The sequence below is a fragment of the Podarcis raffonei genome, chromosome 3 (genome assembly GCF_027172205.1).
Source record: "Podarcis raffonei isolate rPodRaf1 chromosome 3, rPodRaf1.pri, whole genome shotgun sequence".
Lineage (NCBI taxonomy): Eukaryota > Metazoa > Chordata > Lepidosauria > Squamata > Lacertidae > Podarcis > Podarcis raffonei.
The window spans coordinates 45,293,607-45,319,560 of record NC_070604.1 but is presented as its reverse complement, the minus strand read 5'-3'; the positions used below and the strand labels follow the sequence as shown (position 1 = coordinate 45,319,560).

The following is a 25,954-nucleotide window of genomic DNA, read 5'->3' as shown; positions in this document are numbered from 1 at the left end:
AATGAGAGATCAAAACATTTTCTGATCCTTAGTTCCTCCAGATGACATGTTTATTGAGCCTGCACATCCTGATCTGCTTGCACAAAGCTTACATGGAAGTTATACCATGTACAGTCCTTATCGAGCATTTGTTCTGATTTGTGGGGAGGCTATATGCCAACGAGCATTCATTCTGATTTGCTTGCCACTATGGTTATATGGCTCCCTGTTGATCAGTCTTCTATCCCACACTTTGCATTTCCTTGTCACTTGCCTAACTGCAAAAAGTCCTTTAAATAAAGATGGATTTGTTGTGCCAGAACACCCTGATCCACTTTATTTGCTCAAATCTAACCTTGTGGTATACAGCTGAATTCCTTCTTTTTGCAATTTGAATTGCAAAAAGTACTGATGCTCTGGAGGCAACCCAGTTATTTTTCTAATAGAGCTTCCTGAATTTCCAAACAGGAGCAGAGCCTCCTTTTGACTGGGTTTTCTTCTTTTACTGCACCCACAGGTGGACATCTTATATAAATGACTGGGTGAGGTAGAACAGTTAATGGGTGACAACTAAGGTGTAACTGGAACGGAGGCTGCTTTGCAGTGATCATGAAAATTTTCCACCATTGCAACTTCCTGCGTACAATCTTGACTCAAGCTAGGATAGGAATAAGGATGGGGATTTGCCTTAAAGAAGGGCTAGAGGGGTTCTGAAATGAATTCTTTTACATGCACAGGCTGGAAAGCCTGCCAAAGGGGAGGAAGGTGAAGTGGGGGGGAGGGGGGACTCCCACTGCCACAGAGCAGCCCCACTTAGTCCCTGTGCTGCCACTAGAATCCCACTGTGACCCAGATTTAATCTATTTTTACCTCTCGTTTTATCGTCTTCCTTTTGTCTGCTCTGCATTTTCCTACTGCATCATTTCTAACAGCAGTCACACCTACTAATCTTCCCTGTCCTTAGCTCTTTGCTCTACTGCTGATAGTTATTATTTCCCTTATGAGTTGGTTCTCATAGAATTACCCCAAAGCAATTCAACAGTAAAAATATGTAAAAAACAGTAAAAAAGAATTTCAAGTCTAACACAGATACAGACTGGGATTTTTATTTTTTATTTTAAACGATCTTCACTTAAAAGTATTGTTGGGGAAGGAAGGTCTTCAACAGGTGCCAAGAAGATAATAGAAAAATACACTACGAAAGACTGGAGAAGTGATACCCATTTCTTTTTACTTTTTGTAGGTTGAGTTTATTATTAACTCCTTCTTCCCCTTGTGATTTTTTTTCTGTGATGGCACTTGGTAAACTACTTGTTCCTCCAGCCCAGAAATGGAAACCTGCAGCCTTCAACACATTATTGTTGGACTTGAACTCCCACCAGCCCCACTCAGAATGGCAAATGGTTAGGAATGATGGAAGCTGCAGCCCAATAACAACTGAAGGGCACAGCTTTGCCATCCTTGCTCTAGCCTATGTACCACATTTTCTACTTGGTGACATTCCTGCTGAGATACAACAAGCTACCACCACCCACTTCCTGCACTTTCTGTAAACAAGTGAAGACATTTTTGTTCCAACAGGCTTTCACAGCTGGACAAGTGGGTCTTTACCATGAGTGTCCTCTTGTTAGGGTTTCAGTCTTTTTCTAAATGTACCTGATGTTTTGTGTTTTTAACTATCATCTATGTAAACTGCCCTGAGAAATCAAAGGTGCTGATGATAATTTCTTCTTTCTACCACTTGCACAACCTAAGCATCTTTCCACTGTCACCATCTTCCCGCTTCTTGAATTCACCCTAATGCATCTCTCCATCTCTACTGAGAGGACCTGTCCATCTGTCTTTCCTCCCGCCAACATTCTCTCTCTCTCATTGGATTTTTTTATCAACTTTTATCAGAACTGGGGTGGGTGGGGGAGGAAAGTTTTATGTCATTCAGAAAGATAGTTGTCAATATTGTGTTGCTTCCAGAGATTATGAAAAAATAAAATCGATAAGATTATATTATTTGGCTTACTTTTTGCCTTCCTCTGCTGTACATCTTGCATTGCTTGACTGAGCTATTTGAAGTTATTCACTCATCAAGCACCTTTTGCAACACCCTTTCATTGTGGTGTGCAAAACTGAAAGTTAGGCTCACAGGATAGGATCCAGAAGAAAGAAGCTTGGCAGCAGTACTGGAGTCACTGTAAAGAACTTGCAAGAGATTGTGCAGTTCCTTGTGCAAAATTGAAGCACACCTCAGAATTTCAGTTCCCTTTTCATGTGCAGCTATCCTTTGCTAATTCAGAAAAGGCCTCAAGAGCAACCCTAATATTATTTCTGATTAACAGTGGGAAAATTATTCAATAACTTCTTTTAAGGTAGTGATTTAATTAAAGTAAAATAATACCTTCACGTTCTATTTGTACCATAGTTACACTTTTGGAAGACTGAAAAAATATGTTCTCCCTGATAGTGAAGTGATGATTGCACCAGGATTTAAGAACGATTGTTTCTTAAAGTGCTTGTAACTTCCACTTTATTAAGTAACTATCACTTGTAACACAGAATCCTGGAGTTGTGGACATTTCTTTTCCTTCTCATCACCTCTTTAGACCTTTTCAGTCTTAGTATTGCCAGTGCTTAAAACCAAAAATTCTCAAAGTCGAATGCGCCCTGAGGCCAGGGTTTATGTTACAGGGGGACAGGCCTTATGTTGGGAGGAGGGCACAACTAAGCTGTCCGCAATGCGACTGGTCAGTTATTTAAGTATTTTTATTTACTTTATTTTATTTACTTGGCTATGCCCATGCCCAGCATTGGGCAGAACGCAGATGAAATTTGGGGAGAGGGAATCCAACAGTTTTTGGTGGGTTGGGTTTTGGGGAGGATAACCTAATGTGGAAGTGTTTTTCCCCCACATGTATGAACAAAGCCCAGCAGTAAAGCTGTCTATTCACTTGTAAAAAAAACCCAACAAAAAAAAAAACACCTGATCCCCTTTACCTTTCCTGCAACTGGACCATGAACAAAAACCTAAGTTTTTCTCTGATTGGTTGAAATACCTACGATTGAGGGTGCTTCCAGATCATAGCTGTCAACTTACAGATTTGAAAATAAGGGACCAGCAGCCTTGAAAATAAGGGACCAGCAGCCAAAATAAGGGACCTGCAGCCTCACCTGTTCCAGGCACTCCAGTCTTCCTGTCCTCCTGCAGTCTGGTCAAATAAGTCAGATGAGCAAAATACAAGATGCAAACCCCATAATAACTAAAAAGCTAGCTCACAACATTATGTCATACTCTATGCCTGAACTGTGCATATAAACACAAGTAGCCCCTGCCCCCAATGTTCCTGTCTGCTCCCCCACCCCTGACCTTCCCATATTGAACAGGGGTCCTAACCACACAGAGACTTCAAAGCATGTTCACGTGAACACGCATGAAAAATACCCTTCATACCTTTACACGCAACATGCATGGGGGAAGCATGTTGGGGACAGGGCTAGTATGTGCACCCCCCTGCCATGCCCCATACTTGTGTTTGCATTCCCCTTTCAGGCATAACAGAGCAAGGCTTACTATGTCTAAGAAACTCAGGGAGGGTTTTTATGCTACTGCTTTCTGCAGAGCACACTATTGTGCCTCCTGAAGAACGAGTATGAAAGCTATACTAGATAGGACATGGGAGTTTCATGGCTGGAACTCCTGACCACCTGTTTCTTTGGACAAATCAAACAAACTTTGTGGGTATTTGGATCAGGGCTAGAGCTCACAGCAAACCTCCTAACTCTTTGGTCATATCCATGCCATACATGGCTTCCTCTCAAAGGATCCTGGGAACTGTAGTTTGTTACAGGTACTGGGAACTGTAGCCTTGTTAGGGGTAAACTACAGTTCTCAAGATAATTGGGAGAAGCATTATGTTTTAAATGTGCTTTCAGTGTGTGGTGTAGATGTGACCCCACACCCAGACTCTGATCCAGATTTCCCTTTCTGGGAATAATTTATATTAGTGGCTGAGTGGAAAACAGACAAAAATTTAATTTGCTAGTCAGGATGAGTGAGGAGTGGGAATAGCCTCGGATAAGAGATGGGAGCACTAACCCTCCAACACCACTCAGACATGGCGGGTGCAGAGCTATTATAATAGCAGGGATACTGGGATGTGCAGGGGAGGGGAAGCCCATGAAAGGTAGTTTTTAAGGCACCTGGCAGGCCAAAATCTGACTGCAGAATTGCATTCAGCTTGGTCACAGGTTCTACAGGCACCATTGGCAGGTGTTAAGCCGCTGCTAAGCCCCTCTTTGACACTTTTTCTAAAGCTAATTGGCCACCCAACCTCCTGCACACTGGGGCTGGGGCAGGGGGAGGAATTCTAAACAGGATCATAGCTTCGTAGGAACTGGTTACAACTCCCTTCTCTGTGCACTACAACCCTGATGAAAACTAGGAACTTCTTCACTTTGTAACAAATTCCCTGGGTAGACTAACAATCCAATCCTATTCCCAGGGAACTCTTGTAGCTCTGTGAAGGTCTCCTATCAACTCTCAACACCCTTAAGAAACTACACAGCCCAGGATTCTTTGGGGGAAGCAGTGACTACCGTATTTATTGTGGCATGATACTGCTTTAAATGGATAGGGCAGATGTGACATCGAGGCGCAGGATTTCTGTGTGCAATGACGATTTTATTGTAATTTGTTTATCTGGATAAGTGTTAAGTATGTGGGCCTCCATCTCCAATCTGAAGTGAAACATCTTGCACACAGACTTCTAACTACTGAGGCATTGTCTTCGTGTTTTTGTTTTCTCCTTCAGTTTTGTTCCTGGGAATTGTCTGATTGCATTTTATTGTCTAAGAAATGTAGAATGATCAAAGAATTCAGTTTCTTTCTAGTGCAGAGAATAGCAGGGAGAGCTAAATGAAGGAAAAATGTATGAGGAAGCAGTTTAGAATTCCATTTTAACATGACTGCACTGGTTCCTTCCCCTCACATTGTAAACAACCAGGTAGTAAAATTATTAATTCCTCTACAAATGTAAGAACAGAGTATTTAGATACTATGACAGCTCACTAGGTGCATAGCTTTGCTTGTCTGTTCTGAGTTGCTACATTTGCACTCAGGGTTTTGTTCCAGGGGTTCTGTTGATTGAGCATTTATCCTGATTTGTTCCCACAAATTTTCAGAAAGGTTAGATGTTGCCAGTGTATTAAGCATTCATTCTGATTTGTTTGCATGAAGCAAATGTTCTACCACACTTTCCAGCACATTTTCCTGTCACTTTCCTTATTGCAAAAAATATCTGCTGAGGGGCAGGTTGTGTTTGTTGCACAAGAGTGCAACCTGAATTTGCCGATCTGTGATTGAATCCCACCCAATAATGGTGTCAATATGGACAATCCAGGATCAGTTCCAGGTTTGAGAACCCTTAGGAAAGTGCTTTCTATGAAACCCCTCCTACATTAAATTATTATTACATGGGTCCCCCACCTCTTCCAGCCACAGCTGACCTGCTGGTGGCAATGGCAGACAACTATGAGTCATGGTTTTAAATGTCCCACAATGCCCGAGAGCAACCAATGTAGCATTTGCTCCTGGGCATTGTGGGAAATTTAAAAAACAGCTTGTTGTTACATGCTGTAAAGGACATTTTTTTGCTGCCAGTGGGCTGTCCAAGTGGGTATCCTGTCCAAGGGTATCAGAAGTCAAGAGGCAATGCTTGTTTTGGTTTATCTTACTGCTGCATTTGGAAGGTTTTCAGTTCCCCTGCAGCTTAGTTCACTTGCTTGAGTCATCTATATTTGTTCTACTGACCTCCCTTCACCTCCAAGGTATCGGTTGGCACATTACACTTTGAACCTTTTTGCTTTCTTTTTATGGTACACTATTAATCTGGATTAGATGGGTTGAACAGTTACAGATGTTTGGCAATGAAGAGCCTGGTTCAGTAAAGGAATTGGCATTGAATGATGCTTGGCTTTCAGAGCCTTACAATCCTATAGGTCAGTGGTGGCCAAACCTGGCCCTCCAGCTGTTTTGGGACTACAATTCCCATCATCCTTGACGACTGGTCCTGTTAGCTAGGGATGATGGGAGTTGTAGTCCAAAAACAGCTGAAGGGCCAAGTTTGGCCACCACTATAGGCTATAGGCTCTACAGCATAGAGAGATGTGTGCAGACTAACTATGTGTGTATCTGTGAATTTTTTATTATTAAGAGATTTCTATATTGCCCTCCACCAAAAATAGACATGGGGTGGTTTACAAAAATGAGATGATATAAAAGCATGTCACAGAACTTAAAGCAGAAATAATAAAACAATTCTCATAAGTTGCAGAAATAGCATGTTGTAAGCATGTTTCAGTATGTGTTTCTTGATGAGGGATAATAATGCTTCGTTAGTTTTGCATAACAAAGTGACTTTAACATTTTAAAAAATCTTCTTTTGTGATTATTATAACATTCTGCACAGTTAATTCTAAGGGGGGTATGTTAAAAGTTCATGCCCCAACACTTGTCTGCTTTCTGAGTCTATTTTGCTAGCCAAATTTCACGCATTAGCTCATCAAATTCCCTAAGAAAAGAATATAGACTAGCCTTCGCCTGCTTTTAGTTGCTTTCTGTTATTACCAAAAGCTATTTTGATAATGAATTTCCTTTGTTAGTGTGTTTTTTTAGTGTGTATGTGTGCTTACATAAGACAATGCAAAGTGCACCTGAATTGGCAGAGACAAGAGGAGAGATTAGCAAATGAGTCTGCTAACATGATGCATCATTTTTCATTCATTAAGCCTGGATTTTACATGTTTAAAAGCTTACTTTGCTTGCTTTGCCCCCCACAAGTGTGCTAATTTAGAAGATCCTCTTTTAGAAGGGGCCCAACCTGAAAGAAGTCGGCAACTGTCAGAGTACATCAAATGACCTAGGTCATATATTTCCCCAGAATGCACTGTGCATCTTTGACTCCAGGGAGTCCCTTGAGTTCACTAGATTTTGATGGCAGCACCTGGCTCGACAGAGCCTACTTCAGCCACTGTGTCACAAATAGGTGGGTTCAGTATTGTCAGGGTAATGTACTGGATGGGATGTTGCACCACTCTGAGTACGCCACTTTCAACAACACTGAGTGTGTATGCACACATGGCCATAAAGTGCATTCACTGTCTTCTGCAGACACATTTTTTTGGTCAGTGCACCCACACCGTCATCTTCATATTGTTGGTACATTGTTCTTTTGGTGTTTTGAAAGTGCCTTTCAGTGGAACAGTTAAAAGCTGTCTTGCATTTTGTGACACATTCTGAAATGCATTTGGCTTGTGTGGAAACAGAGAATGCCTCCTATTGGCCAGGGTCTTATGACATTGTTAGTCTGCACCTGAACCATGGAGATTAACCTGTGCCATTTGGTGTTCTAGTCTACCTGGAAGATAATCAAATTGTTTTAAAATGTGGCTTAAAATGTCTGAAGAATTATTTTGAGCACTGCTGTTGTTGTTGCTACTAAAGTGTTAATATGAGTTCACTCACAATGTTATTGTCTCATGTTCTGCAGAGCTCAAATTATGGGGAGAAAGGCAGGGAGCTCTTAACAAGACCCTCTATTTAAGACCCTTGTTAAAACCCATCAATTTTAGCAAGAAAAAAATGCTCCTATAGCCTTCTAAAAACAGTGACGGGGGTGGAGGGAATTGGAAAACGATAGCTTCACCTGTCTCCCATCCCTGCAGGATTCAAACACTGAGTAAAGGCTATGAGAACTTGACTCTATACAGCAGATGTTTATCCTTTGTTCCATGAGCATTACCCAGGGGTTGTGTGTAATTTTACAACCTCCTGCCTCTGATACTTTACTTTTCCCTCTTCTGCAGGCCAATCATCTAAGTTTCACACTGCAAGTTAAAAACTTTTTTTGGAGTGAGATTCCCCCTCAAAAAAGATTAAATAGAACATACCCCAATGTTAGTAGCTTATGCTGGAGGTGTCAATCTATCATATTTTCCATATTCTCTGGTCATCTTCATAGAGCAGATCATATTGGCACCAAATATAAATGGAAATAAGCAAAACTGTGGAATACGAACTGCATCAAGATCCTCTAATGCAGTAATATTGTTTGGATACATCAAGGAAGTCGCGTTACAGGAAGATGAATAAATTATCCTTCACCTTCTTATGTCACCCTGACTTTAAAGCACATGACTTTCCCCCCAAAAGTCCTGGGAACTGTAGTTCCCATCTCACAGGAGTACAATTCCCAGAATCCTTAACAAATTGCAGTTTCTATGTTTCTTTGGGTGAAGTTATGTGCTGTTGGATGTGCATTAAATGTAAGGTATGGATCATTCCTAGATGTCAAGCATGTGGAGTGGGGCAAGAATAAGATCCTCCAGAAAAAGAAAATTGGCAACCAAGTTCTGAGATATGGTTCAAATGCACAAACTTACAAATATAATAAGGATTAGGGAAGGCTGACAGCAAGATGATTCATTGAAATGTGAGGCTTGTTTATATCATACTGTATTGGAATGTAAGGATGCAGGAGGCAACAAATGCATATAGTTTATCGAAGCAGACATAGATTTAAATATATTTGAGGTCTAGTTGCACATTAAATTTGGCTGGCTAAAATAATCTCTTTTTAGAACTATGATTATTTTATAAATTAAAATAAAACCTTGGGTTGTCTTATATTGAAAAATGTTGAATGTCTTTGCACAGTATCCAACATTTATATAACATTTCTGTATAGACAAATTAATTTAATAATGGATTTTTGTATTTAGTGCTTATGATAATAAAATTTATATTCATAAAATGGAAAAAAGGAAAAGTTAATCTCAAGTGTCAATATAGTGTGTCAAGGATGAAATATGTGATTTGCCCTAGGAAGATATCAACGTAACTTTCTAGAAGATTGTGAACATACGCAACCTATCATTTTTTGTTTTTGTTCATAGTCGGCCTCAAAGACAGAGAAGAGAAACACATGGAGAATCACACAAGCAAGGCAGGTATGCTACTAAAAATGGAACAGGCCAACGTCCTTTCCTATGCCTTCTCTCCTTTGTAACCACCCCTACCCTCAGCAGAAGTCAGTACTGATAAAGTTTTCAGATCACACCCATGCCAGTGTAACCAGCAGAGTAACACAGCAGAGCTTCAAGATCTTGGTTCTTTTCCATTGTCAGCTATTTCAGACTTGACAGTGAGGAAAACTCTTTGCCCAAAGTTCAACGTGAAGTGTTTTAGTGCTTCAAGTCACAAGACAATTATTCACACTATATACATGAAGTTAGAAGATGCTGTTGCATCATAAACTATGCACTACTAATAACTAAGTATAATAACCTGGGCTTAGGAGGTTGTAGTAAACATGGCACAAGAGACTCAAAAAGGGGCAAGATCCACACAAAGCTGCTGGATGCTGCTAGCTTTACATCAGCCAACACACATACACACAGGGGAGGCAAGGAGAGAGAGACTTCTCCTTTGGGCAAGAAGCCATGCCAGAAGCCTGTCACTTTGAGCTGTTTTCAGGAGGCATGATTGTTGTCTGGGACCAATAGCAGGTGGTAGAGCACTTGCTTTGCACGCAGGAAGTTCCTACCATCTTCAGAAAGTGTTGGCATGGAGCCCTGTTTGAAACTGGAGAGCTGCTGCCAGTTAGAAGATATTAAGTTAGGTGGACCAGTGATCTGATTCAGTACAAAGCAGCTTCCTATACAAAATTAAATCCAGGGGCATAAAAGCCAATGGAAGATGCTAGCTCTTCCTCCCATTCTGCTGGGTGATACTGGCGATGGTGAAAACAAGCAGCCGGCCAGCAGCGCTCTTGGTCTCAAGTCTATTTCCAATGGTTACAGTGGAGCAAAAGTATTTAGGCTCGAGTACCACTACCAAGTCACTGTCAACATATCAAGTAATCAGCGTGTTGCAAACTTGAAATCGAAGCAGTGGGCCTGAGCAGCAAATTACCTCAGCTCTGCTTTCGAAATAAACCAGGCACACATCCAGCTCAGACCGCCTAGACTGTGCAAACAAATTTGCTTCCCAAGCAGAACTAGCACAACTTTAAACTCACCCAGCTAAATGCAGCCTGCACATCAGCCCTGTATGAGGCCTGTCGCATGCATGGCAGCTTCCTGATTTGACAAGCCCATACAGACAGGAAGAACTGCTTTGCCACATCGCCAGTGAGCTACCCTACAATGCTGATGGACTACATTTGGCTTGTGGGTGTGGGTGTGGAGGTGGGCCTAAGCTGAGGTGACTGTTCTGAAGTAATTGCTTCTGTGTTTTCGCCCTCCCCTCTTTAAGGCTCTCTTTGCCTTTCCTAAGATATCTGGAGCAGGTATGGAAGCCTTTTCTCTGCAAACCTGCTTCCAGCCTGGCTGGGCTCCCAACTTGCCACATTTGCTCTTGGGCTGCAGCCAGTTGGCTTTGCAGCATTGTTTCTTTAATGCCTGTCACAAAACTATCTTAGACTTGCTTACAATTCACTTCTCAGTGCTTCCTGGCCCTGCCCCTGTTCCTGTTTACTTAGCAATTACGGTAAAGATACATTAGACAGCGTGCTATACGCTGCACAATGTTGTGTTTGTTCAATAGGGACTGAATAATCTGAAACGTGCTTTAGCACTCCTATCACACTAGCTGTCTAAAAATACACCAGATCATATGGGGTTATTTTTCAAAGGTTTTGCATAGCTCCCCTACTAGTCCGTGATTGTTGGTGGGTCCAGTTACTTGAGCAGAGCTGGAGGAGATGAAGTCAGTGACATGTCAAATATCATTTCATCTCCTCATGCCTTTCAGTCTGTAATCTTATATGCTCTTTTCTGAGAGGAGGTTGCATTGAACACCGCGGAACTTACTTCTGAGAAAACAGACATAGGATTGAACTGCCAATGAACTCGGCGAGGTTATCCACCACTCTAGGAAATATTGGGACTGGACTATTTTTTAGGCATTTAACCAATACAATTACTTGATTTGTGTCTCCACACACCAGATTGGTGTTCTGTGAGCCCCCTGGAGAACCCACATTAAGGAATAGTGCAGTAGTACAGTTGTGTAATTGTGCTTTTCTCTTTCTTCACATAGTCCAATATTGAAACGAAGTCCTGATATCACCAAATCACCACTTACAAAGTCAGAGCAACTTCTGAGAATAGATGACCATGACTTCAGCATGCGGCCAGGTTTTGGAGGTATGACATGTAAACTTCTGTTGATATTCTTTTTTCCTCTCTGTGTTTTCTTAAAAACACCTCTTAGTGATTTTTTTAATTAAAAGAAGTCTATAGGAATACTCAATATCTACAGGTAAAGGTATTCCCTTGCTTTCACCCTGAAGTTTAGCTTTCATGCACTCCCCTCAGGAGTGGCACGTCCTACTTTGCTGCCTGAGGCAAAACAGGAAGGTGTCATTCCGCATCACCAGAGCCTCCCTTACCTGGGTCATGTGGCAGCATCCGTGTGGCAGCAGCAGTGATGGCGGGTTCTGGCAAGATCATACGGAGCGCATGGGATCTTGTGAGATCTCCCTGGAAGCCAGTGCCCCTACCTCTTCCCTGCCAGCGTTGGAGAAAGCAGGATAGGCAGGCCACCTCTTGGCATTCTGCCCCCTGAGGTGCTGCCTCAGCCAACCTCATGAGCAGCCCGGACCTGACTACCCTCACAGAGTCACCGTGCATTTAGTTAACGCCAGGGCAGGCAGAAATATAACAAGTGCAGCTTCCTCTCTTGCTGCATCCTGACGCTGAGAAGATCTGTGCACATTGAATTCCTGCCTGCCATTAAGTTGTTAAAGCAGGGGTGGATAACCTGTGGCTGTCCATATGTTGTCAGGTTACAGTTCCCATCACTCCCTGCTTCATTGACCATACTAGTTGGGGATGATGGGAATTGGAGTCCAATAGCACCTGGAGTACTACAGGCTCCTCCCCCTTGTGTTAAGGATGAAACCAGATGGTCGCAGAGGCTGTGGGGGAAATGTGACAAGCAACTGATGCAGCTTGTTTGCTTGAGTGGTTATATTTTGATAAAACTCAAGTAATACATTTTTTTAAGAGAGTGAATCAGTGCTCTCCTCCGCTGATCCCAGATGTGGGAGGAAAAGGGTATTTTGAGGGCAATAGGGAAGAGTATTTTCTGTGGCGCTTTTTCTTATTTCCTTATTGAAGGGCTGAGCTCTGGTTTTTAAAACGGGTTCAGACGCCTGACGGAAATTAAGCCACAAATATGTCTGTGACCTTATTTAGCTCAGTAAACGTTCTGTTGTGCTAAAGTCCCTTCAGTTTGGTTCTAACATAGTCCTCATATAAGAACATAAGAACTGCCCTTTGCTTGAGGGTTATTACGGATGATGGTTTAAATGTGACGTTTATTTGGCTTTGCTGGCTAGTTCGTCTCTCTTAACTGATGGGCAGCTGCCTTTTTGAAAAGCTTAGGAACAATGAGCTTTTGTTTGTTTCTGCAGCCTATCTCTTGCAAGCTTATTGGCCTATCTGAATTGCCAGAGAATATTTTTTTAAGTACAATGTTATGTGCAGATAAGTACAATTCCCTCATAAACTTAAATTATAAATGGAAGTCTTAGGATCCCTCCAGACTGGTATTTTATTGTGGATGTATTCTGTTGCACATGTTGGATTAAATCCATTTCCTTTGTGCTTTCTTTCCCCAATGCTATTATATTATTGCTGTCTGAAAGAGCAACAGTGCAGCAGAAACAGGACAACCCCCTACCCCACAATAACATTTGTTACACGAACACCAGGAAGTTGCAGGATAAGCATTTATTTGAAATGAAGACCAGAAGCGTGACTGGCAAAATACACTTTGACGGGAGGAGTGTTTGAGGAATAGAGCAGAGTATACTGAGTATACAAAAACAGAATCCTGAGAATACAAAAAAAATAGGCATGCCTGTTCTAAAAATGCACATGCCTTCTATTAAAAATACATTTCATGGTATTAAGCTGAACCTTACTGCCTGGTTGGGTCGTATTTCTCTGCAGATGGCAGTGAAATCCCAAGGCTTTATTTCACAGCAACTGTGTCTGTACGTGCACAATCGTTTATTTTAGAGGTGAGGAACTTCAGGCCTTGGGGCCAAATGCAGCCCTGTAAGCATTACCTATCTGGCCTTTGGGAGTTGCCTGACGCCCCACTCCCTCCTCAGGCCCCACCTCTCACCTGCCCGGCTTCATACTCTTCTCCAGTGTTTTTGCCTGGCTGGAATGTGCCTTTGAAGACTGATAATGCCTCTTGGCTGCCTGGATGGAGAACTCAGAGGGGCCTGTGGGTGTTTGCAGAAACTAGCCTACTGTACAAGAGTAAAATTTACATTTCTTGCTCCACCCACTTTTATCTCCAGCCCTGCTCACCACCACCACGTGGCCCCTTGAATGTTGCCCAGAAGGGAATAAAACCATCAAATTGAAAATGGTTCCCCAGCCGTAATATATCATCAACTAATGCACCATTTTGCTGATCTAGCATTTTCACTACAGAAAGAATATTTTAGATTGCTCCAGGTTAATGTTTTACTTCCAGCATTGTGGTTGCGTGCTATACAAAACCCAAGCTTTTAGGACAGAGGATTAGGAAAACATGCTTTCTTATGCCCCACCAGATTAAAGAATGTTGTAATTTATCTACCCTTTCCTGGCTGACAGATGGTCATTCAAATCCAAACTACCGGTACTATTTTACCCCTTGATGAGGGAAGCTTATTGTTACTACATGCGCAATATGCACAATACAAGTTCAATTAGTTGTAAAAGGTTGAGGGTTTTTTGTTGGGTTTTTTTTGTCCAGCACTGTTCATGAACAACCTTTATGCTTTTAGCAAATCTCATGTTCTGTAATTGCATTATTAACTCATGTAGGAGGATTTATGTATGCATTTCACTAAGATAATCTTTGCTGAAATTGAAATTCTAATATTTATCTCCTAAGTATAAAAAGTGGAAAGTGGTACACCTATTTGGCTGAGTTCAAACAAGTGTATCTGCAACATCATGACTGTACAAAGTGCCAAATGTCTCAAACCATGTTTTCGTATTCTCCTTGCTTCTCCTTGAACATGGAATTTATTGATGGAGGCAGACAGGTGGTTATAGCACCTGGGGAAGGACTGTAGCTCAATGGTAGAGCATCTGCTTAGGATGCAGAAGGTTCCATGTGCAATCTCAGCCATCTCCAGGTAGAGCTGGGAGATTTGTTTTTGTCTAACATCCTGGAGAGCCACAACTATGTAGACAATACTGAGCTAGATGGACCATCGGTTTGATTTTGTATAAGGCAGCTTCCTATGTTCCTAACTGAGAGCTAAGTAATGAACCTGCATGTGTGAATCAGCCATAAGTGTTTTGCGTATATATCAATATCATTATCATTTTTGATGTCCTGACTTTTTAGATATTGGTCTGCCCATGGAGACCCCCAGTGCTTCTTACTTTGTGAGTAGGGGTGTCACATTCAATCGTCATCCTCTCTTGCTGGAGGAGTAAACGATAAGCCTCCTGTGTGTTGCTTTCACTGCGAGAATCAGGCTCTCCCACCTCTCTAATTAGTTAAGGAAAAACACAATGCATAGTTTACCTGCTCCATATTAAACCAGCCTTTGCCAACCTGGTATTCTTCCGATGTTTTTGACTACATATCCCACCAGCCCCAGCCAGCATTGCAGTGTAGTCTAAAACATCTGAAGACCTCTGGTCTTTGAAGTCCTCTAGTTTGCCTAGGAACCAGCCCAGAGGTGCAAATGGCCTGTGATCTCACCTAGCAACTGTGTGCTTCTCTTTAATGTTAATGTTTCGTTGTTAGAAGGTTCAGCTCACCTCTAAGTTACTTCTTGGCAGCTAATGACAAATAACCCAGGTATGATTTGGAGTCCTTTGCTGTGCAGTAACTGCCTGTGTCCTTAGACATGGCAGCCAGCAAACCATTTCGCATGCTTGCCTTCTTTGTGAGAGCCCTACTGCAAACTACTTCTTCATATGTTCTCTTTTAAAAACATATAAACAATTCTGATGCGTTGCATTCTGTGTTTCTTATAGGCCCTGCCATTCCTGTTGGAGTAGATGTACAAGTTGAAAGCTTGGACAGTATTTCAGAGGTTGACATGGTAAGTGTCATGCCCATGTTTGGATGGTTGTTCTTTCTGAACAAGAGGTTTTATAGAATGGGCTGCTCTGAAAAACAGACATCACGTTAGGAGTGGGAAAAGAGATTACTGAGTGGAAAACACTTAGGCTGCATGCACACCACACACTTTAACCACTTTTTTTCCTCCAAAGAATCCTGGTAACTGACCTACAATTCCCAGCACTCTTAACAAACTATAGTTCCCAGGATTCTTGGGGGAGGGAGCACCATGACTGTTAGATTGGTTTAAGAATGCTTTAAATGTATGGTTTGGGTATGACCTAAGACTTGTACATTAGTTTCAAATCCAGTCCAATATTCCAATGGCAAAAATGTATTTAAGACAGCACATCTTTAACTACAGAAAGGGGGCAGCCAAACACTTGTAGGATGTCTTTGCCATTCTACCTGAATCTTACAATTGCAATGTAAAAAACTTATTGCTTTATTACATTGGACTAAGAAATATTTATGGATTAAAAAATAGTAATGTGATTTATCCTGCCAACCTAGCAGTTTGAAAGCACGTCAAAGTGCAAGTAGATAAATAGGTACCGCTTCGGCGGGAAGGTAAATGGTGTTTCCGTGCATTGCTCTGATTTCGCCAGAAGCGGCTTAGTCATGCTGGCCACATGACCCAGAAAAACTGTCTGTGGACAAACGTCAGCTCCCTCAGTCAGTAAAGCGAGATGAGCGCTGGAACCCCAGAGTCGTTTGCGACTGGACTTCACTGTCAGGGGTCCTTTTCCTTTACCTTTTTAATGTGAATTAATTTTTCCTTGTCTCAATTTCTGGCTTATGCTAGGACTTCACCATGACACTTTACCTTAGACATTACTGGAAAGATGAAAGGCTATCGTTTCCAAGTACCAACAACCAAAGCATGACCTTTGATGGCAGACTAGTGAAAAAGATCTGGGTGCCGGATATGTTCTTTGTGCATTCCAAACGATCCTTTATCCATGACACCACCACAGATAACGTCATGCTCCGGGTCCAGCCAGATGGGAAGGTGCTTTACAGCTTGAGGTAAGGTGAAATCCACAAAAATGCTTGGTTGAGCTTCTGCAAGCATGCTGACTTCATTTCTTATACAGCTGTGTGCATGAATTCTCAGTGGGTGTAACCCAGATCAAGACGTATCACAAGTTTGTGCCACTAACATTATCCAAGTTCAGAATAACAGATGACTTTGTGTATGTGGAGTCATCTGGTGGACGGAGAGATTGTCAGCTTCAGATTTAGAGGGGCCCTTGAGAACGATGCTCTCAGGGGACCCTCTCCTTTGCCACGGCCATCACTGCCCATTCCCTTGGGTCTCCCTCTGGGCCCACTCTTCACACCGCCCAGAATGAGATGCTGCTGTTCCTTCTCTTTTGCATTTGTCACTGCTTGCAGATTTAGCAATAGCAACAGCAAGGAGGAGAAGCAGGGCAAGGGTGCTCCAGAGCTCAGCAGTGGACCTTATGCTGGAATGTCAGGGGTTAGATTCACTCGAGATAAGTAAGCATAATATTTGTTATCAGTCAATTTCACAACTTTTAACAAAAGTCAAGAATGGCAAAGGTCTCCTGACAGTGTTGTCTGGGTGTTGTCCTGCTTTGGGGATTCACATGTGCCAAGTTTGGTTTGTGTAAGACAACCCTTTTTTTGCTCCTAAGTTAGCAGGGTACCTCCCACCACAAATCTGGTTCACTTTTTTTCAGTGCAAGCCAGACCTGTTAATTCAGAAGTAAGACCCCATGAGTCAACACAGCCTACCTTGTGTATGTTGAATGAGACGTACTTCCACTGAATCACTGGGACATCTAGGCAGAAGCGCCAGCTTCTCCAAATGATTGAGGGGGCCCGAAGTAACATCTTGATGTCACACACATTATACAATGTCCTGACGTCGTGCATAGGGCCCTCTGAATATTGAGGGGGCCCCACCCTCTCAAAAAAGAGATAGGGGTCCCCACAGTGCCTTGGTCCCCAGGAGCTGGCGCCCCTGCTCCTAGGTATGTGTGCAGTGGACTATAGCCTTAGGGAGTGAGCCTAGTTGAATGCAAAGGAATTACTTCTCCATATATAAAGAATTGTACGGACTTGAAAAACGTGAAAGTGTTACGAACTAGGCATGCATCTAACGCGCATTATTCCTGCTTTGTGTTTTCTTTTTAAAATATGTGGCTTTTTAATCATGTAAAAGGAAGACATTTTAAATATGCTTATTCTGTTTCTAGGGTTACTGTAACAGCTATGTGTAACATGGATTTTAGTCGCTTTCCCCTTGACACACAAACGTGTTCACTGGAAATTGAAAGCTGTAAGTAAACGGGATCTCTGAAGAAGGCCGAATGCTGATGCCTCACATTTTGTTTCAAAATAGGGGTTGTGTGCTTTTATTCTGAAAGGGTGTTCCTGTGCTTTCCATAGCTGTGTGCTGGAGAAATTATGCAACCTCAGCATGAGTGCTGTGCGCACATAATTGGTACTGCTGCCCTAAGAAGAGTGAGCACAGCTCACAATGAATTGTCCAACAATTTTTTTTTTCTTTTGCTTACAAAGATATAGGGACAAACACCCTGCTTCTTCTCTGCGACTACTTTAATTTCAGTAAAGCCCTCTTGCAAAAGGAGACCGAGTACAAACTCCCTCCTCTATTGCCCCTGCTAGTCATGGCCCTTGCAGGTCTGTGACTAGATTGGATGACGAGGGCCTAAAATAGACTAGATTGGATGATGAGGGCCTAAAATAATAATTATATTGGTTTTTTTTTTAATGTTGCTTATACTCCAGCAAACAATCTACAGACAGTACAGTGTCCCTTGTTTTCTTATCTCTTGTTGTGGCTAATTACTGGGTTCGTAAAGCATTGTGCAAAAAAAGTAGTAAGTAAAATTATCAATGTAAAAATTTGTAAATTAACAGCTGCCCACCTTTTGCTTTCACTTGATTAAAAAAGAAGTGGATGATATTTTCAGAGGTGAAACTGGGAACTGCGGAGAAGCAGAGGCAATACATGTCCTCCACCCCCCAACATTGATGTTAAAGTGTCTGCTCTCAGGTCCTTTCCTTATTCTCATATATGTCAACAGCAGCTATTCACTTAAATGAGAGAAAAGTAAATAAGAGCTCATATTAAATAGAAAATAAAATCCTGTCACTGGACTATATGGTGTATATCTGTTGACAGTAAGATAGCATTCGGTACGCGACTTAGGCCACAGTGCCAACTGGCTTCATTACAATAAATGAGTTAATATTTCCTCCCTCTCTAGATGCTTACACTGAAGATGATCTCATGCTGTACTGGAAGAATGGCAACGACTCCCTGAAAACAGATGAGAGGATATCGCTATCCCAGTTCCTCATACAAGAGTTTCACACTACCACCAAACTTGCCTTTTATAGCAGCACAGGTGAGTGAATTTTGACAATAAAGCTGGACAAGGCTCAATTATTGTCGATTTTTATGGAAATAGGTTTGATCGCTACTTGGAGAAACTGTCTTTGGACTTGCCAGAGAGGCTGTGGCATCATGTCACACGTTGTCTTCCCTGCAAAGGGCTCGGCAGCCGATGCCAGATTGTGCTGCTGAACCCCAAAATTGGGTTTGTGCACAATGCTGTAACCCAATATCTTTGGTACGGGGTTCATTCAAAGAGCTTATTATTAACAGGGTGATAATCTCATCCTGTAGCAACTGCTTTTCGAAAAGGCTGTTTAGAAAGGAGTTGCTGTACAGTAAAAGCTTCAAAGTACTATTGCTACCAAGTGATGATTACCACCACCATGCAAACAACATGGTAGTCATCTTTAGGGACTGCTGTTTTGAAGTCTCTGTTATTGAGGAGTACACCTAAGGTGTGCAAAACGTTTGAATAGTTGTAGTTATATGAGGTCAGCACCCTTCATAAACTACAGTTCCCAGGATTTTTGGGGGAAATGCAATGACTGTTAAAGTGGTACAAGACCACTTTAAATGTATGGTGTGGATGTGAGCTTTTGTGATTGACTTCTACCTTCTTTGTCTCCTGTAGGCTGGTACAACCGCCTCTACATCAACTTCACTTTACGCCGGCATATCTTCTTCTTCTTACTCCAGACCTATTTCCCTGCCACTCTGATGGTCATGCTGTCCTGGGTGTCTTTTTGGATAGACCGCAGAGCTGTGCCTGCAAGAGTTCCCTTAGGTAAACAAACCAAACCTCGCTGTGTCTGACCTGCTCTTTTTATAGCAATGCCGATCCAGGAGGGTCTCTCTGAACAGCAGGTGACGTTGCAATGTCTGAGACTGTTTCTCACTCCCTTCTCCTATTTGTTGGGGGAGTATTAGCTGGCCATGGGGGTCTATGGCAGGTGGAGGCCTGGATGCATCCACATTCATGGATGGCACTGTAGAAATAGGCTAAGAATTGCTTATTTATTAGTTACTTTTCTGAGCTAAATGCTCAAAAAGCAATGATAGAAATAATATCAGTAATATTTGCAGAGTATGAAGCATTGAGTGGAAAATTATATTTTAACATTTCAGTGGCTCCATCAGTAGGCATAGCTGTGATTATCTTCTCTGATTATTATTTATTAAATTTGCATTTGGATCTCCTAGTTCTCTCTTCCCTTCCCAATTCATTGCTTCTGATGTTACAGTTGTATTCTCTAGCCTACACAGAGTCCAATGAATTCATGCCCATTAGGAAATAGGCAGGGGTTTATGGTGTAGTATCTTGAGAGAGTTTGAGTAGTGTATATTTGCAGCACTGCATGTGACATCATAGACTCCAAAGGAAACGGTATTAGCTCCTGGACCTTTTGCTCTTTCTCTCACAAAGCAGGATTCTGTCAAAGCCCAAGCAGGGAAATCTTTCTTTGCTGATGTAAATGATGAGAGAAAAGTCTTCACTCAAAGGGATAGGATATAAAGTGGTCACTGCACTCACACTTTCAGCAGTGATTAAACTGCATATGCAAAGCTATTTGGTTCTGACCAATATTAATTGATTGGTAACGAATACAGGGTTGTGGCCCCTGGCTAAGGGGTAATTATGCACTACTGTGACTTCAGATTGTCACATTTTGTGGTCATCTGCCTATTTACCTTCTTGTTGTGCATCACCGCTATTTCGATCCATAACTTAAATATGTAGGAATGTCCTGTCCTTTAGATAATTATTTATACTTTTCAAATGGAATGCGGAAGTGGCACAGAATGCAATCATAGCTTAGATTTAAAATGTGTGAAACAAACTGGAAAGTCAGATTTATCCACCCTTCCTTGCGAGACTGAATAGTTTACAGCACAATCTGCAGAGAACTGATTTTAAGTTAAATGAGGCCTCTAGGTAATTGTGCTTTGGATTCCTGGTCTGCACTGCAATCCAACCCAGAAGTAAACCTCAGCACTTTCTGTTATGTACTGAAGTTCTCACCATGGGCCAGCAGAGGGATACTCTAGATAGTTTTCACTCAGGTCCACATATGCAAATAAGGGGTTGAAAGTGACATTCACTGATTGGATAGTTACAGAAAGTGGTTACTGTTGCATTGTAGTGGAGCTCTATATAAGCAGACTGGCTGAACCCTTCAGCTCAGTTCTGTTCTGGCTTGTGAATAAACAAGAGCTGTTTGAAGAATCGTTGTGTCGTCTGATATGTTCCCCCACAACTTAACATTTTCAGTGCAGTTTACTCCCTAGTGAATATGTTTAGGACTGCAGCCTTGGTCTAAATCTGTGTCCAAGGGCTGTACCATCAGCCCACAGGTCATCCATGCATCAGCTCATGCAATCCAGCACACAATTTGCACCAGGCCACAACCAGAGAAAGGTGACAGCATGGAAGATGATAGCACACCGTTCAAAGAAGGTAGAGCAGCCCACCTCAAGCTAGCATTTCATTTCCTAATGAAACACTTGGCCCTCTGTTTAGGGTAAACAAAGCCAACTTGTCACCAAAATGACATCTCCAAACGGATTATTGTATGTCTCCAGGGATCACGACGGTGCTGACCATGTCTACCATCATCACTGGCGTCAATGCCTCCATGCCTCGGGTTTCCTACATCAAAGCTGTGGACATTTACCTCTGGGTCAGTTTTGTGTTCGTCTTCCTTTCGGTGTTAGAGTACGCAGCAGTAAATTACTTGACTACAGTGCAAGAGCGAAAGGAACGGAAGCTGCGAGACAAGGTAAATGTAACGTCATTTGGTGCCGTGCAGATAAAATGGCTGTGTACGGTGCTTTTCCCCCTAGGAAAATAGGTGCTGGTACTCACCATGAAGTTATTACAGTAAGTGCTATACTTTTTAACAACAAAGGAGGTGTCGATCCTCCATACACTTGAGTACCCCCTGGAAAACCAGCACTGGCTGTGTAGATTCTAAAGATGAATCAGACAGACAGACAGACAGACAGACAGACACACACACACACACAATGGGGGTCTAACAGTAAAACTGTGTTCTACCCAAGGGTATGTTCAAGCCAGTTTTTGTTTTTTACATGGGTTGGATCTACACATGCAATATGAGATGCCTGAATACTAACTTTTTTTAAAAAAGGTAGAAATGGTGCAGCTCATATGCCACCTCTGAACGTTTCCATGTTAAGAGCAGCCTGCTAGATCAGGTTAATAGCCAGCATCCTGTTATCACAGTGGCCTATGGAAAGCCCCAAAACAGAACCTGACTGCAACAGCAGTCTCCCCACTGGTGATTACCAGCAGCTGGCATTCAGAGGCATGTTGCCTCTGACAGCATAGCCATCGTGGCTGGTAGCTGTTTATAGAATTTGTCTAACCTTTTAAACTCATTCAATTTGTTAGACTCCCACTAGTTTTCAATTCATTTCCTAGCATGGAAATCACATTTTTCACAGCTGTCTTGGCACAGCGATGAACACTGCACTCACTATAGGAAGGATGGTCTGGAAAAACCATCGGTTTCTTCACATGAATTTTAATGCTCATGCTATACAGCCTACACAAGCACACTGGCCATCTCATATCGGACAGAATGAGCCTGAATGTGGCTTGGTTCCATGGTGCCCTCTATTAACAGAAAAGCACTTGCAAAAGTGGGGAGGTGCCCCCAATTTCCACCCTTTCCTTGGCTGCATTAGAGTATAGGGCAGTATATAAATTTGAATAATAATAATAATAATAATAATAATAATAATAATGGGTCCCATTCTGCGAGCATATATCTGCTCACCATTTGGAAGAGCCAACTCAAAATCTAGTATGGTGTATTTTCACAAATTTACCTTTATATTAGCTATCCTGGCTACTAATAATGCAGGAAATCATAGCCAGATAAGAGAAGCTGTGGTTAGATGAGATGAGTCCTCACCTATGGATTTGTGACAGAAGCAACAGCTTAAGGCTGCATTACTGCTACACTCCAATATGTCAACTGCCAGTTTTTCCCCTTCTTCAGACCTTCTGCTCTATACAGCCAGGCATTAAGATTATTCCTGAGTACAACTATCTTCCTTCTTTCCTCTACAGCTTCCTTGCACTTGTACACTACCTCAGTCAAGGCAACTGATGGGGATGGATGGCAGCTATAGTGACGGGGAGGTGAATGAACTGGGACAGTATGTGTCTGAAAATGGAGATAAACAAGACCGAATGATGGTTCAGCTGGCACTTGGCTCAGAAAGGAATTCAAGCAGGAGGAAAAACCAGAGATACAGCAGCATGAGGATTGATACACATGCCATTGACAAGTACTCCAGAATAATATTTCCAGGTGCTTACATTTTATTTAACCTGATATACTGGTCCATTTTTTCATAGTTATTTCTTTAGCCAGTTTCCATGTGGGTGGGACATGTGTTAACTGTATGAAATTAATGTCCATCAAGAAAATGTGACAATAGAGACTGTTCAATACTCCTGTTACATGAAATTCACACAATGCACTCTCCAATTTATTATACTGAGACCTAAGTGGAAATCTCTGCTGAACTGCCAGTTTCACCAGGCCTCAAAATGGCCATCATGGTAAATCAAAACAATAAAAAGTAGGGAGAGGGAGGAATGAAAATTTGCAAAGTGACAAATGCTTTTATTTCAAAAGGCAATATGTGATAGGCATTTTTAAAGTACAGAATATTCTAACAGTGTCGCTATGATGGCAAGAAGAATTTCAGAGCACATCTGTGTTCCAATTACAGAAACGATGGACCATGTTAATATTTTTGTTTCAGTTTGTAAATATATACAATATTGTAAAATTATCTATTTAAGTGTAAATTGCAAATCTAAACAGTGTATTGTACACTTTTACCATCAAGACTCCTCTCAAGTAAAAACATCTACTTTTTTGGCTTACAGGCATGTGTGTGTGTTATTGCTAATCAGTCACTTGTTGATGTCACCCTCTAAGGAAAGTCAGGGACTTACAAGATTCTTACACCTTTTTCCTTATCAGGATGCCCAATGTTGGCTATATTAGGAGTAACATTGATTAAACTCACTCACTTACTGAACATTTACCCAAACTGAATATCCCCAATGTTAATCAGATTGGATGCAGTGAAATCAATGGATTAACTAAATTAAAGCTGTTGGTTTCAATGGATCTACTAAGGGTATGACTGTCATTGGATATCACAGGAATTTTCCACAGGAATTTTCCACAGGTTCCACAGGAATTTTCAGAGAGCTACCAGGGATGTTGCCTGTGCCTCTCTCATACTGAGGCATGTTGACATGGAAAAGTTTCTAAAGCAGGAATGCAATTTAAACTATTGTGTTTAAAACGTAACATTTGACAATACTCTAATTATTAAGCAATCAAAATTAAGTCTGCTAAGAGGTCATATGCAGCATCACAACTTAACAAGCAGGATCACAGAGGTCTTATTAAAATTTCCATGGCCTATGGAATTCTTCCAGTTTAAGTATATAGTCTAACAGATTTTAGTTCAGAAATGTTAGAAAACTTTACTGTGTCTCCAAGAAAGGATTATCTAGGCACCTTTATACAATTTTTATAAAAACTATGTTAAGAGAACACAGTACAGTGTTTCTGCACATCTCAGGTGCTCAAGAGGTTCACTGTTATAAACAAACCGAGTCGTGTGTTCAAGACTCAAATGATTTTAATACATTACAAGCTCTTGGTGGTTTTTGCTGGAATGAACATCTCACTGTAAAAGCACAAGGCAAGATTGAAAATGGTTGGCAACACATCTCAAGTGGTCAATACATTGCAGAACTCAGGACTGAGCAGGTAAGATTTTCAATTTGACCTTTAAACTTCATCTGTCAAAAATGGCTAAGGCAGACAAGCTTGAATGCATCACTACACAAGCTTCTTCAAGCTCATCTAGGCAACTAAGAAGCACCAGGATTTCTCTGTGACATTTAAAGGTCGAAAAAGAAGCATGCATTTATTAGTTTAGCAACATACCCAGAAAGCTTCACAGAGCTAAATTAATGGAAACACATAATTGCAATCATCATCATCATCATCGCATACCTCATTGCCCTTGGGAAATGAATGCATCGTAGTCGCAGAAAAAGCCCAAGAAGAGGGGTAGCAGTCGTGGTTGCAGCAACAGCAGTGGGACCAGCAGCATCTCTGCTGCCGCCTCAGCTCCTTCAGGCATGCCACTATCCTCTGCGGTCGGCTCACTTTGCCAAGGGTGGAACCGGGAGGGCGTATGAAGCAAACTTTGCCAGCGGCCCTTTATCCTAACTTCTAGCTCGTACACACTCAACTTTGAACCCTGTCTTTTGTCTTTCTAACTACCCATTTGTTATCTGGCACAGAGCCACTTCCTTTGTTACTTTGATGGCCCATACTCAGAAGGTTGAATCCGTGCTGGATCCAGGAATTAGAAGGGTTTCAGGCAAGCTGTCTCCCTACCTGGTTTGTGGGTCACCTGATTCTGGTGCACATCAAATAAATGTGCTCCCACCTCCCTCGATCTTTCAGATTCAGGTGGGTGGCTAGGGCAGCTCAGAAGGGCCCTTGCACAAACGTCAGTGTGTGCAACGGTAGAGGCCTGGCTGGAAAGCTTAAAGCCTACTCCTGCAGCTACACAAAGGATGGATTGAAGAAATATGAATTGACCCTGTCCCGTAGCTTGACCAATTGCGGCTGAGCTAGGTGCATAGATCTAAAAAAAGTGTAGACTCGCACATGCTGGCCATTTTAACCTGAAATGTTTGTTTTGCACTTCTCAGAAGTGGGTAAAGGCAAGAAGCAGGCAGGGACATGCCAGCACACAATGGCACCCACCTGCGAGATGTCAGAAGTGCCCTCTTGCGCACTCTGGCTACAAAAAAAACACAGAGTATGTTGAGCTGCTAAGTTGAAAAATTCATTCTGTAGGCCTTACAGGATTTAGTGAAGGATGATCAGCCAAGTAGGGGGGTGTTGCTGCATTTCTAGAGATTTATACTCAGTTATTTGGCAGTTTCCAGCCTGTTTCATAATGGAGCATACCATTTATGCTTTTAAATTATTTTAAACTTTCACCCAGAGAAGTTAAATGACAAATAAATGAAATAACCTTAATGTAAGGAATAATGTGCTTCCTCAACAGAGATTTAGAAAGCTCTGGAAGTCCTCTTTTTGCAAGTTTCTGTAAACCGCTGGGAGCCTTATTACTATCTGATGTGACATCTAAATCATCACGTGGTGCTACTTCGTAGACAGACATTTACTGTTAGTTTTGTTGACAATCTCTATTCTGATGGTCTGCTTTATGAGTTCCCTTGTAAGTGGCCTCTAGCAATTATTAAGAGGGGATAAATATTCAACATTTAAAAAAGATACAGCTGCATAAATCTTCTTGCCTTTATGCATTATTCAGCTGACAGCAGGTAACCTTTG

At 41.8% G+C, this 25,954-nt stretch overlaps 1 protein-coding gene across 2 annotated transcripts in view; it reads left to right on the top strand.

Annotated features, from left to right (window-relative positions):
- Window positions 1-23,415, top strand: part of GABRR1 (gamma-aminobutyric acid type A receptor subunit rho1) — a 28,517-nt gene extending 5,102 nt beyond the window's left edge. Inside the window, exons 2-10 of one of the 2 annotated variants that reach the window (XM_053381478.1) lie at window positions 8,923-8,976; window positions 11,069-11,175; window positions 15,034-15,101; window positions 15,927-16,150; window positions 17,347-17,429; window positions 18,385-18,525; window positions 19,147-19,299; window positions 21,096-21,292; window positions 22,612-23,415. In XM_053381478.1, the coding sequence (XP_053237453.1) occupies window positions 8,923-8,976; window positions 11,069-11,175; window positions 15,034-15,101; window positions 15,927-16,150; window positions 17,347-17,429; window positions 18,385-18,525; window positions 19,147-19,299; window positions 21,096-21,292; window positions 22,612-22,902 (1,318 nt within the window). In that variant the 3' untranslated portion in view covers window positions 22,903-23,415. Of the gene's footprint in view, window positions 1-8,922; window positions 8,977-11,068; window positions 11,176-12,661; window positions 13,673-15,033; window positions 15,102-15,926; window positions 16,151-17,346; window positions 17,430-18,384; window positions 18,526-19,146; window positions 19,300-21,095; window positions 21,293-22,611 lie in introns of those variants that run through there. The other variant, XM_053381477.1, reaches the window with a different exon arrangement.
- Window positions 23,416-25,954: the final 2,539 nt, after the last annotated feature.